At 42.5% G+C, this 13,007-nt stretch overlaps 1 protein-coding gene across 1 annotated transcript in view; it reads right to left on the bottom strand.

The window, feature by feature from the left end:
• Window positions 1-621: 621 nt before the first annotated feature.
• Window positions 622-13,007, bottom strand: part of strbp (spermatid perinuclear RNA binding protein) — a 104,150-nt gene continuing 91,764 nt past the window's right edge. The window contains exons 12-19 of the mRNA XM_079582592.1: window positions 12,238-12,321; window positions 11,537-11,745; window positions 9,673-9,825; window positions 9,467-9,601; window positions 8,850-8,990; window positions 8,406-8,550; window positions 7,609-7,665; window positions 622-1,491 (exon numbers count right to left, since the gene is read on the bottom strand). Coding sequence (XP_079438718.1) covers window positions 1,397-1,491; window positions 7,609-7,665; window positions 8,406-8,550; window positions 8,850-8,990; window positions 9,467-9,601; window positions 9,673-9,825; window positions 11,537-11,745; window positions 12,238-12,321 — 1,019 coding nt within the window. The 3' untranslated portion in view covers window positions 622-1,396. The remainder of the gene's footprint in view (window positions 1,492-7,608; window positions 7,666-8,405; window positions 8,551-8,849; window positions 8,991-9,466; window positions 9,602-9,672; window positions 9,826-11,536; window positions 11,746-12,237; window positions 12,322-13,007) is intronic.

Below are 13,007 nucleotides of genomic sequence, written 5' to 3'. Positions count from 1 at the left end.
GCTCTCTCAGCTCATGCACATGTGGATACTGTTGTTCATTTAAAGCTGGACACAATAGGAGAGAGTAGCTGGGCATTTGCAGTAATGGCTGACTGTGGACTGTGCTTGTGGTCCAAGAGGTCAAGGGCAGAGCCGACCAAGGCTCTATAATGCGGACACAGAGAAGTGTGCACGTGGGAGCAACATCCGGATATTTGTAACAATAGTAGTTCCCTGCCAGCAGTGAGGCTATAGAAAGTGTGCTTTCTGACGGGGATACGGGTTGTGCACAGGTGGGGCGGGCGTGTGGATGTGAGCAGCGCCCCCTGTACCAAGTTTTATGTAAAGAAACTCGGGCTGCAGAGGGCATGCTCAGAAAGGCTCAGAAAAACGTCATGGAAACAAGAGGCATATAAAGCATATACTTGAGCAGAGGAAGAATAGTGGACCAACGCTCCTGTAAACTCAAGACGAAGCTGGTGAGCTATTGTAGATAATTCAACATAAATCAAACAAAGCATAAAAAAATTAATTAAAAAAAAAAGTGGTTAACTTGATTTATTGTCATTGATTTGATGCGGTGTGCATACTGTTTGGATACAAAAAAAAAGTGTGTTTTTTTTGTTTGTTTTTTTATAACTCTGACTAAAAAGGGCAATATTTTTAATATTTACATTATTCTGAGCTTGGAGTTTTCAGATGGTCCACTATAGCCCTCTGTGTATATGTCTACATCCAACAGTAGAGGTTAAAAGGGATAAACAAAGTCAGTATTGCATTTCCTAGGACTAGCTTCAATTGCTCAGTGTATATAAAATTTGAAGAAAGCTATATAGTGATATTACAGATACATTTCACTTTATAATCCTAAAATAATTTATAACAACATTAATAAGATTTGATAGAATATTTACATAGATACATCATACAGTAATATTATTGTCAACACGGCATTATAGAAACATACACCATACATATATGTGTATATAGTCTGTACTGTATATAGCCACACATACCCCACATACAATGAGTATACAATCAAATGAGATATTGCGACGATGTGTTGGGTAAAATCCGTAAGACATTCACATCTTGTTTAGAAGAAGTTCCCATGTATTGCTTTAAGAAAGACAGAATCCAGCCCAGTCTATTAAGGGTTGCAGCTGAACATTAGACTCCACATTTCCAAGTATTGCTTCTTGTACAGTCAGGCCCTTCTGAAGTGATAATCTGCTCGAGGGGGAAACAAAACTCAAAGCGTCAAAAGTCAGGCCAGGCTGCTGCTGCTGCTGCTGTTGCTAGACTGTGAGAGTATCCAGCTGCATTTAGTCTTGAATGGTTGAGTTCAGCTGGAGAGAAAGGCGGCCTGCGGTTAACCAGGCGAGCGACGTGAGCAGAGACGAGTCCATTTCATTCACTAGAAGTCGGAGAAGAGATCCTGTGGGCCCAGGTGGATGATGAAGGGAGCAAGGGTCCGCGGCTGGTAGAAGGGATTGTCAATGAAGAGGCCACCTGCAATGACACCACCGAGAGCGGACATTACAAGACTGGAATACAGCAGAAGTACAGTATCAGAGAGAAAGAATAGTTTTCATCTGGACTTCAAAATCTTCATTCTATTCCCCCCCCCCTCCCAATAGTAGAAATGAATGAGATTATCATTTCTTCTATTGGTGCCATCAGTCACTCACATACATTATTATTCCTACTACTATTTTTTTGTTATATATCTATTTACTGTATACTCACAATCCATATATATATATAAAAGAAGAACCGTCTGGCAACCAGTCATTTACCGATTTTACCAATATCGGTCCAATCATGCACCAAGAGACAGAAGCCGTCACACGTCACTCTTCCAAAAACACGGCCTGGCGACTGATACACTGTTTTTTCTTCTGCTCTTTCGTCTGTTTTAAATCATTAAATAAAAATATTAAATCCCTCAAACCGGAGCAAGAAACAGCTTTGGAAGCGTTCCTCATGAAAAGGACGTTTTTGAAAAGGCTTCCTGCCGCTTTTTCCTGCATCATATCCAGTGCTTCTTTAAGTGGTTGATCCCGTCTGTCTATTATGAAGCAAACGTATTTTATGAGATTGCTGTAAACAAGGTCGCAGTTCACTTCATCCAATGTATTCCCTTGCAGGCAGCGCAAGGCATTTGCATGCTCCAGTGTGGGATTGTGAATAATCATGTTATCTCAAATAATCTCTCTAAAGTCTGGTTTTGAGTTTCTGTGATCACCTTTTCGGTGCCCAAAGGCAGTTTGATACTAATGAAGTGCAAAAATAGTAACTTTTTTTTTTTACCAGCAGCAGAGAATAATAGAGGAGTAAAGGTTGGGCATGTTCCTGTAGTGTCCAAAGAAATCCAGTTACATTTAGTTTTTCATTGGATGGCAGATTTGGCCCACAACACCCCATGATGACGAGAGTTCTTGACTCTGCAGTTGAAATGTAGGACAAGAAGCTTCGTCAGCGACACCTAAGAATTTGGACCACACGAGGACTAAATATAGGCCACTGGGAGGGGTTGGTTGGTTGTAGTCCTACCCTTGTTTATTCAAAGGCAACTCTCAAGGCTGCTATTGCAACAACACATCATCACTAAGGAGCAAATAACCTGAGCTGAAAATCACGTTGCCTATTTGTGGGTGAACAATCCAACGCTTGGTGAACTTCAACTACAGAGCACAGATGATGACTCAAGAGCCCTCGTCTTATCCATTCATTTCATAACATTTGATTCTCAATAAATTTAGGCCTTTTTAAACACATGAGTACTTCTCTCAGGTACTCAAATAAAGGCTAAGTCTGATCTGAAACCTGTAGACTGACACTTTTCCTCTCTTACGCCTCCTATTGGTCAGTGTCTTCATACTCTGAGTGAGTTAAATGCCAAAGTAACCTGTGGAAACCTGTGGACTTTCGGACGTAGCAGTTCCCTTTGGTTTCCTCCTACAGTGTAATCAAAGCTATAAGAAAAGTGATTTTCTTTTTTTTTCATGTCAGATTGCCCTACCTTAAAGTAAATAAGGTAAAAGAACAACCAAAACAAATGCAGTGTCAGGTTTTCGTGTCAGGTTGATAAGCTGCTTCAAACTATAATGACCAGTAATGAAGAGGCAGAGCATAAATGTCTCAATCGGCTCTGGCGATTAAACAAGTGTAATCAATGTACAGAAATTAAGTGGCGCCGTTAGTATATTGATTCTAAATAAAGCAAACCAAGCATTGGACCAGCAGGTCCTTTTAATCCAATGGCGGTGTGTCACTGTAACCATGGAGATGTCACCAGCAGGTATCACTTGATGGATGTAGAGAATGATCACGTCTCTGTCATGGGAGGCACTGACCGGCGACTAAACTGAACAAAACCATTTCCTCTCTTAAGTTCAGTTCCTGGGCTGGGCTTTCATTGTGGACTTTGCATGTTCCCCCATGTCTGAGTGGGTTCCCTCCAGGTGCTGCAGCTCCTCAAAAACTAACACATGCACCATAGGTTCCACACTGGGGCCAGGAAAAGATTTGGATATTTGAGGGAAAGTAAAAGAAATAAAAAAGGAAAAAAGAGAATCTATTGATTCAAATTAAACAACATATTTGTAGAATTCAGTCACATGACCTTTTCCTGCTATGTATGCCATTTGTTGCAGTTCTGGCCATTCAGAGTAAAGATAACCAGAGTCTGATGGTTCGATACAGCGAGGGGACTCTGGTTATTCATACACCTGGATGTTTGAACTTTCCTGTTTCATTCGGAAGAGAGATTATTTAGCTTTAAACGACAGAACATGTGCTAATCCTGGTGTGATGAGATCGAGCGGCTGATGCATGATGCAGGACGTGACAAATGCTTTGCTCATTCAATCTGCGCATTTGCCTCTGCATGTGTAAAGCCCAGGGTCCAATGAGCCATCCACGATCGTGGGAGGATTATATTCAGCTCAAGCTGATACATCGTGAATTAGACTGATTGTGTGTACTCACTATGAACTAAGTGGGCTTCAGGCATGCAGTGATTGATGTAATAATCAAGCATAGTTCTCACACAGCTTTCTGTTTACCTGGGCTTGGAACAGACACAAAAAGGCAAGATTTGCGACAAAAACTTATAAATTTAACCAAAGCACAAAACATATTTAGCCCAGGCATTAATAATAATTATTTTCTATGAAATATATTTTCTGACTCATTACTTACCATGTAGAATTCTTTACATATAAACCTGTTCCTAATCAAGAAACTTAAAGGCCCTGTGTCTGATTGTCTTTTCCAGCTATGGAATAAAATTGGTTTTGTCCTTGGTATATTTGAAAACCAGATGCTTGTGAAAAAGATCGTACCTTTAAATTAGAAAGGATCTTTCTTGATAATTGACTAACAATCTCCCTGAAAGTTGTGAAAACAAAACAAACCAGGGCCTTTAAGCACTACGCCCCGACGCAGAGAGCCCTGTGTGAGATGAAACAGGCAGTAATTATTAATCAACTTGTAAAAGAGGTAAACTTTATTTAAATATTTCTTTACACCAATTACACAGCACACAAGTTTTACAGACGTGTGTTGTGTGTGTTTATTGCAAAGGCGATCCTCTTTGAAGCAAAAAGTAAAAACCAAACAAAAAGGCCAATATACAGTATATATAATTTAGACTCAAAGTGAGGTAACAATTCACAGTACAAATCCTTCAAGTTTCATCTTATAAGAACTTAAACCTGCAGTATTTTATATTCATAAAAGTTTTTTGAAAAAATAGCTAGAAAAAATAAAGCTTTTACAAACATTTATAGCTCATGTCCCAAATCCTGTCCTACTGTGTTGTAGAAAAGAAAAACAAAAAAACAGGCAGCGATTCCCTTCGAGAGAGTAGCGATAGGTGCGTCTCATTTCCCCTGTGCTAAAAGAAGTGGTAGTGGGGGACGGGGTAGGTGGGCACTTTCATGACAGGCAACAGAAGCATTCTCTTGGGCAAACCTAGAGGAAGACAACGAGAAGAGCACGCTGAATGAGTCCAAACACGACCACATGTTCCTACAGCTAAATCCATACACTACAGGTCAGCGCCACCATAGACAGAGCTCCCAGAAGAGGTGAGGGTGCAAAGGGGAGAGAGGTGCAAGAGTGTGAGATCAGCAGCAGGGAGTGTGAACAGGGTGGCAGCCATCGGCCCAGCGCCACAGACAGGCAATGAGGAAGACACACATTGAGCTATTTCGCACCCGGTCCGAGCTTGCCCGTTTGGTTCGAGGAGGTCAGGGGTCTCCGAGCTGTAGCGCGGGAGATGCCAGTTACCACCCACCCTTTTCCACTTCCATCCCCAGAGGCTTTCTACACAAGCTCAAGGAGCAAAATTGAATTACTGCCTTGGCAAACACTTAAACTATGCTTAATTGTGAACCATTTATTTTGTCTCTAGGGCTGGGATATAAAGAAGACCTGAAAGTTTGAAATAAAGAAGCAAACTTGCAAAATAAAGTGTATCAAACATTACCAACCATACTTTCTTAAAACTAACTATTGGATGACTTCTTATTTTTTGGAAGAGCCACTGAGGTCATTGCTCTCAGCGGAGTTACGCACTTGTCTCATAATAATGAAAAGTACATAATGGCAAGAAGATAAGAAAAAATCCCTGGTCCTCGGCCTTCCAGACACCAAGCCCGAAGCAGCACTGAACTACGGTCAGAGTTGCCCTCTCCATGAACTTTATACGAATCATTCCAAACTTCGAGTATAATAAAACCAAACCTTATGTCCATTGAGGGGGTGGAGAGCGAGAACGAATTTCGCCAATATCACATTAGCACACATAAATAATGGCTTACACTTGCATTGCACTTTTCAAGGCTGTGTTACCAAGTTTCTCACTGTCGTCATTATTCATTCACTCCATACTATAGATCAGGGGTAGGCAACGTGAGGCCCGGGGGTCAAATCTGGCCATCCAGTATAGAACCTCTGGCCCCCAAGATAATTTTGACAAATATTACATAAATCAGAGACCAATACTCGACAAAGCGCTTTAAAGATAAGGAAAATACTGTAATATGTATTTGATTTTCTTCCTGTAACCTCTTAATCCCCGCCTTAACCGAGCGCATTTTCTACAGTCGGTTTTACCAAATTCTAAAAGCTTCTGGACTGGAGCTGCCAGAGTAATGCCTGATTTGAAAGCTAAGACCTTCAGAAGTGATCTACGATTTTTCCATGTGTTGTTGTCACTTTTTCGTGTTATTTTTTCATTGCCTTTTTGTCATGTCTTTGCTACGTTTTCTGCATTTTTTTTGGTGTGATTTCTTTAAAAAATTTTGTCACGCTTTCATCCTTGTTTACGTCTCGTTTTCGTCGTTATTTTGTCACTTTTTTCCAGAAGCTTTCAGATTTGGGTAAAGTGTGGGAGAAAATGCGGGAGTTAAGACATGTATGATGTACAAAACTTGCAAAAAATGGTGCTTTACATGGGCTATCATTTTGAGGTTCGGCCCTTGGTGTTTTGGCAATGAAGAAAATCGTCCCTCCATGATGCAAATTTGCTTACCCCTGCTGTAGACTGACCTAAGCGAGGCTGCCCGACTGCGCCATCGGCCCCTCCGTCCACCACCACCCACTCACTCGCACTCTCATTCATTCTACCCTATTGTATATGTTTTTAAAACCGGTTAATTTGGCACAGGTGTAACAGCTGGTGCCCTTCCTGGATGTGACTCTGCCACAAAACACATCCTGTTCTGTTTACGTTAACACCTTCTTTCAGTATAGCTGCACAATGAGACGTATGGAGGAGGATGCGGTGGAGGTAACGACAACACTCTATGTAGTTACAAGCTTCCAATGTTAAACAGAAAGTTCTTCACGTACGTGGCTACTGAGCTCTCAGGGGGACAGTAAAATGTGCCTCAGGGCTTAGTCTACTTTCTGCCAACACAAGAACCATTCAGTGTCTGTCAGTGCTACACGTGTACAAGGCTCGGTCTGTTGAGGTGTCTGCAGTGTACATAGGGACGTATGGAGTCCACGTCGGACCAATCGCTGTATTTCCACCTATAGTCTGACAGCTCGGCAAGAGGTTTTTTTTCCCCCCCCCGCAATGTGACTCGTGCCCTGGGATAAGCTTTTAGCAACCGGAACAAAACAGGAGCGCTGCCAAACTGCCGTGCCACTGTGTCTTACATAAGAGTGTGAGCGAGGAAGTGACAGTCGGCTAAATCCCAACAGAAAAAACACTTAGAACCGGAGAACAAGACCACGTTTTTCTGTGGCGTGGATTTGTCTTGCATGAGCGTGTGGCATCTCGCGGCTATGGCAAAGTTTGGAAATGGACAGCAAGAGGTGAAGACGTACAAAGAGCGTTACTGGCAGCGGCGGGTCCGATCGCAAGAGATTAGCAGATGTGACAAAGGAGAAGAGCAAACAATTGTAAAAAGCGCAGAAACAGAGGGCAGCCAAACTTTAAACCCTGCTTGGGAGAAGAAGCATTGACTCTATTATTGAAAGGCTAACGGCGAATTGAATTGGAAGCACAAGTGAAGCGCCAGTGATGGAAGAGGGTTAATGTGTCTTAGTCATCCCTTGAGTAGCAGATTTGTTAAAGGCAGGGAGATGGAAGTGGTTGTTAGAGCTCACCATAGGCAGGAGCAGCAGCTGCAGCAGCAGGACTGTAGCCGTATGGAGTCCCAAAACCTGCGGGTCAAAGGTCACACACTTCAGGTCACATAGGCATTTCAAAGGGTGCACATTACACACACAGGCACTTATTTTTTACAAGAGCTCTGATCTGAGAATCATTATGCAGCGCATGCGCCTGCCACTGCACAACACTGTGGGCTACGGGAGACCTATTTCTGATATTTGCTGCTCAAATCAAGCATGACCGTTTCAAACCAGAAACATAAGCCTCAAGACTTGACAACAATGTTACACGACATTAACAAACTCCCCAAAGCATGTGTAAAAATCATGTCATTTATTTAATTATTTAATGTGGTACGATGTTTTAATTTTATGGTCCCAGAAGCACTTTATTATGGCTTTTATTACTGATTTGTTTTGTACTGTGTTTAATGTTTTTGATATTTATTGGAGCAGCAGCAACTGATGACTTTTCCATATGGATTAATAAAGTATTCTGATCTCATCTGAGCAAACTATACACCTGTTAATTTTCAATATATGTCCATAGGAGGCTTTTAGCTGAGTAGAGTTGTGCAATTTATACAATTTTAAATCAATTCAATCAGTTACTTTTAATACATTCCTACAAATAAATTTCAAAATAGCCTAAATGTGAGATGTTTTTGCATTAACGCTTAGCCCTAAACGTGTATTAAAATAAAATTAAGCAAGAACTGAGCACATCGCTAATTATGCAGCAGCGTTGGTACAACAGCAGGGTGTATAAGAGGTCAGCAGTGAGTGTGTACCTGGTGTGACATAGCCAGGAGCTGCAGCGCTCACAAAGGCTCCTCGGGCCAGAGCGGCTCTGCCTCGTCCTCTGGCGACCTGCGCTGCCACCGCCGAGGCTGCGGCCGCTGCTGCCAACGCACTCTTTGTCTGGGAATAAACACCCTGTGAAATGTATAGGATGTTAGTAACTCTTATACATGAGATACAAAAAAAGAGTCATGCTACATCGTGATAGTATGAGCACATGGAACATAAGCAGGTCTGCACACAGATTATCGACAGACTGCCGACAGAGTGATCTGATCAATGGCGCTCATTGATCTGATGCGACACAATGCATTGGTTACAGGCATTGGAAACAAAGAAGGAAAATACTGTGAACTTTAGTTTTTAAAGATCAAATGAGGATGTTTTACACTAATGAGTGTAAAACATCCTCATTTGCATGTGTGGGTCCTCACCTGAGGCAGGATTTTCTTCTTCTTGTTTGCTGCTGCGTTGGGCCCAGAGAACAGTTTCTCCAGAGCTGCCAGAGCAGCGCTGGCCTTTGCTACCTTTTTGTTGGGGCCAGCCCCTCGAAACTTCTGTCCATCTACCTCCACCTGGGTTAAGAGAGAGAGAACAATTATGGTAATGGGGTTTTATTATCACTCCGTGTTTTTCTTTTTTAATGGATGTATTTTAATGGATTTTGCAAAGCAGTTCATGGCCTTGTTGTTTGCACAGGGTTATCAAAGCTATCACAGGAACAACAATTTGGTTCAAAGAAATAGTATTTAGCAGTAAGTAAGCCGAAGAGTGCTTGAACCGGACAGCTTGTTAAGTGCAGCCCTGCTGTCAGGCAAACCTGCTAATCAGTCAGCCAGGCGATGGAGCAGAGAGGCATGTCTGAAAACAACACACCCCACAGAGAGCAGGAAACGGGGCTGCTGCAATACTCAACAAATCAGGCGCTTCCTGATACGAGGGGCATTTCTACCCTCAGACGTAACACTTTTCTCACACCCTGGTGTTTTTACATGTCTCAGACCTGAGAGGATTAGCGGCAGAGTTGAATATGCATTTGTGCGGCTCTCACCTCCATCACAAAGCGCTTGTCATGGCTGCCTCCACTCTCGGAGATCAGCTCGTATTTCAGACCTCGCCTCTTCTCGTTCAGCTCCATGACTGGATTCTTCCCACTCGCTGTCAGTATGGGACCCTGAGTTCTTACCTGGGACACACGGACAATATGCAAATCAGTTGAACACGTTTTGGGTTCAGAGTGCGGTTCTCCTCGCTTACCTCCAGCGTATTTGAACTGTCTGTGGAGTGTGTGGGGTTATTGCTTGAATGTGTGGATGTCTCACTCTTCCCCTCTCCGTCCGATTTCTCATCTGAACTCAAGGGGTCCAGGTCTGAGTCAAACCCTGTTGGATAGCCCATTGCCTGAAGAACCTGCCAAAACAGAACACATATCTAAAAGGAGCTGCAGACAAGTTATTAATAGATATAGCAAATGCAGATATTCTGTTTTTGACCTAATTTAGTGCTTGTGTTTCTGCAACTGAACTCTTCTTTCAGGTTGGAGGGTGAGAGTGCGCCGACAGCATATCAAATAGAATAGTGGAAGGAAAATGTTCAAAAGGTGAGGAGAGGGGAGAAAGGCAGGGAGAGAGGTGTATGAGAAAGAGCCTTTTATGGGAATGCAGCGGATGGGAGATTATCCCGGCTCTGTGCTGCGGAGAGCCTCTTTGTTCACCATCACTTTGGGATTACATGGATTTGACCACCTCCAAACCTCCACCACATACACACCCGAACACACATAATGCCAAAACACAATGGGCATGGGCTCACAAAGTACATATTGGATTGCAGACTAATCTTCAGACAGCCAAACCACGGATCAGACACGAATTTGGTGATTGTTTTCATTTTTATACAACGACCGTTATCACAGTCAACATCACAGAAATAAATTCATAAAAATAAACTGACATTTGAGAGGGCGCAGGGAAATCGACTTTGGTTTGGTTTAATCAAATGTGTTTCTGTAAATAATCGAGGCCTTTAAGAATTAGTCAATACTTAAAGTGAAGTGGTTGAGTTGGTCTGGATGTTTCAAAATCAATGTCATTATTTCAGATGGAGGGAAGGAGCCTGTTTATGGAGAATCAGAAAATCCATATATGTTGAAGCGTAGAATTTTTGTTACAGAGTATTAATTCTTAGTTCATAATTCCTTAGTTCATTTTTGCAGACAGAAAAAACATTGTGTAAAGGCCCAGTAATTATAAATACTAACCATAAATCAGGTCAAACATAAAATGAAGTTGGATTGGAGCATCCACATTACAACCGGCTCAGTGTGTGATCATCATAAAGGCTGTTTTATGTAGTTGTCGGTTTTATTGACGTTATTAGTGCTTAATACTTGCTTTCACCGGATTGATGCTAGTTGCTAATAGCTTGTTAGCTACAGGAGAAAACTGATTGTACCATTGTAGATGAAATGTGAGCAATAAACTTCAAAATGAACAAGCCCGGCTCGGTGATGACCACTGTTAAACTTTATGTAGATGGTGGTTTTATTGACTTTATTTGTGCATATTTCTCGTTTTCACTTAATCGGTCGGAGCTTTAGCTTGTAGCATTAGCTTTCTCTGATGGGAATGCTCTGGGTATTATCAAAGCCCAAACACAATCCCAGTGCAGATCCAGCCACTGAAATAAGTTTTCTTGTCGCCACTTTTAATCTTGGGTGTCTAGGTAAAAGAAACAGTGATGTGTGTCTTTGTAAAAGTCCCAGAGACCTGCTGTAGCTCCGGTTCACAATGCGATGAAGCTAAAATCCTGTTGACATCTGCAGCATTGGATTTGGTGGCTCCGCTCCAATGTCACTGTTGGGGAAAACTCCTGATTGGTCGACGCTCGCGAATTTCTCCAAAAAGTTCAACAATTTCAACTCTAGAGTCGGCCGCTAGAAGCATGTCAAAGCTTCCCACGCACGAAAATCTTCAAAACGTGCTGCAAGGGAGACGCGTGACGCACTACGTGGTCTCTCTCCCATGTATTTTCAATGTAAACTGCCATTACTTTATCTCACTTTTAATCTATGGGCTTCTTATGTATCACTCAGTAAAACAAATGCTTTGGCCATTCTTACTTTGACTGCCACATGGAGTTTTGCGGTCTTCTTGGAGGAGCCAGACGCCTCGTAGATGGTCCCGTCCAGGTCCACAGACATGGTGAAGACCGGAGCGTGAACCGGGCCCGACTGGGACAGCAGACGGTACTGCAGCCCCGGCCGGATCTGGTTCAAGCGCATCAGGGCGTTCATTGGCTGGTTGGAGTCTATGGCTTTGCTGTCCAGGACTGAAAGAGAAAAAACGTGAGATGTGTGTGAAATTACATTATAATAGATTTTCAAACAGGGTTTTTTAGAGGTTGTTGCAATTATCCTGTCGAAAGGGGACAGATTGAACCAATTTGTTGACACTGCTGGTAATAAATCACATTTTCTGGCCACTAAAGCAGGTTATCTAACGGTAAAAAAGGGGCTATTTTTTTCTCCTCTCCCCACCACTTTGTTCTATTCTACCAATATCTAAAAATGCCGTTCTTCTTCCATTAGCAGAGGCTCAACTTTGTCTGTTTGAAGAAGGAGCTGGCGAAGGCTGGGTGGCCTACTAAAACGTTTGCAATCAATACCATTGATCTTCCTCCAAGGGATGAAGGTAAAAGGGAGACAAATAAGAAGAAACAAATGGGCACAGTGGAGAGAAGTGGGGCTAGTTTGTGAGCGGTAGAAGCCAATCATTTGCACATATAACAGTGGCAGAACAATCAGGGCACAGGAGTGGATACCTTTCCGGAGATTTCTCTTCATCTTCTTGATGAGGTCCTTGTCATCCATCATGCCGTCCTCATATGGCCTCTTCAGCCCGAGCCCTGCACAGACACAGGTGACAGAGAGAGTTGCTAATCAATGGCTCCAGGAGTAGTTCCTCGGTAAAGGCACTTGTGCGTGACGGAAACCACAGTGTAACACTAAACACACGAGAGGCATGAAAATGGATAACATGCAGGGGAAGATAAGCGGAACACGGCTCAACAAAAGGAAGATGCACAAGGTTTTTTCCCCACGCGAATCCTAATCTGACCATCCTTTGGCAAGTTTCCATATCAATGACACAAGGCTCTCTTTCCAGGGAAATTAAAACGATAATGGGCTCTTAACATCTGTAGTTCTATTTGTGTTAATAATCTAACATTCATTCCGCCACTTGCTCACTACATCATAGATAGGCAAGGTTTGTTGAGTGTCTTGCCCAAGGACACAATAACCGTCTGCACCTCCAGGAGCCGGGATTTGAAGTTTCGAAATGCCAACCTCTCATTTAGAAAACGAGTCGACTGATGTTTTAATTGAACGTTTCATAAGATTGCTATTTTTAAATGTTTATATATGTCCCATAACATCTTGCCTGGGTAAATACGATCAGTCATCATGAAATCACGATCGACAGACCTGCCACTGCTGCTTATCTGATAAAACACTTCTAAATAGCGAAAGGTCATGCATTCTGTGTAAATGTTTGGCGTGCACCTTGTATTGACTTTATAGCACACACATG

Source organism: Gobius niger (genome assembly GCF_951799975.1).
Source record: "Gobius niger genome assembly, chromosome: 2".
In the NCBI taxonomy this organism is placed as follows: Eukaryota; Metazoa; Chordata; class Actinopteri; order Gobiiformes; family Gobiidae; genus Gobius; species Gobius niger.
Note: the sequence above shows the minus strand (reverse complement) of the source record. Positions and strands in the feature narration are given on the sequence as shown.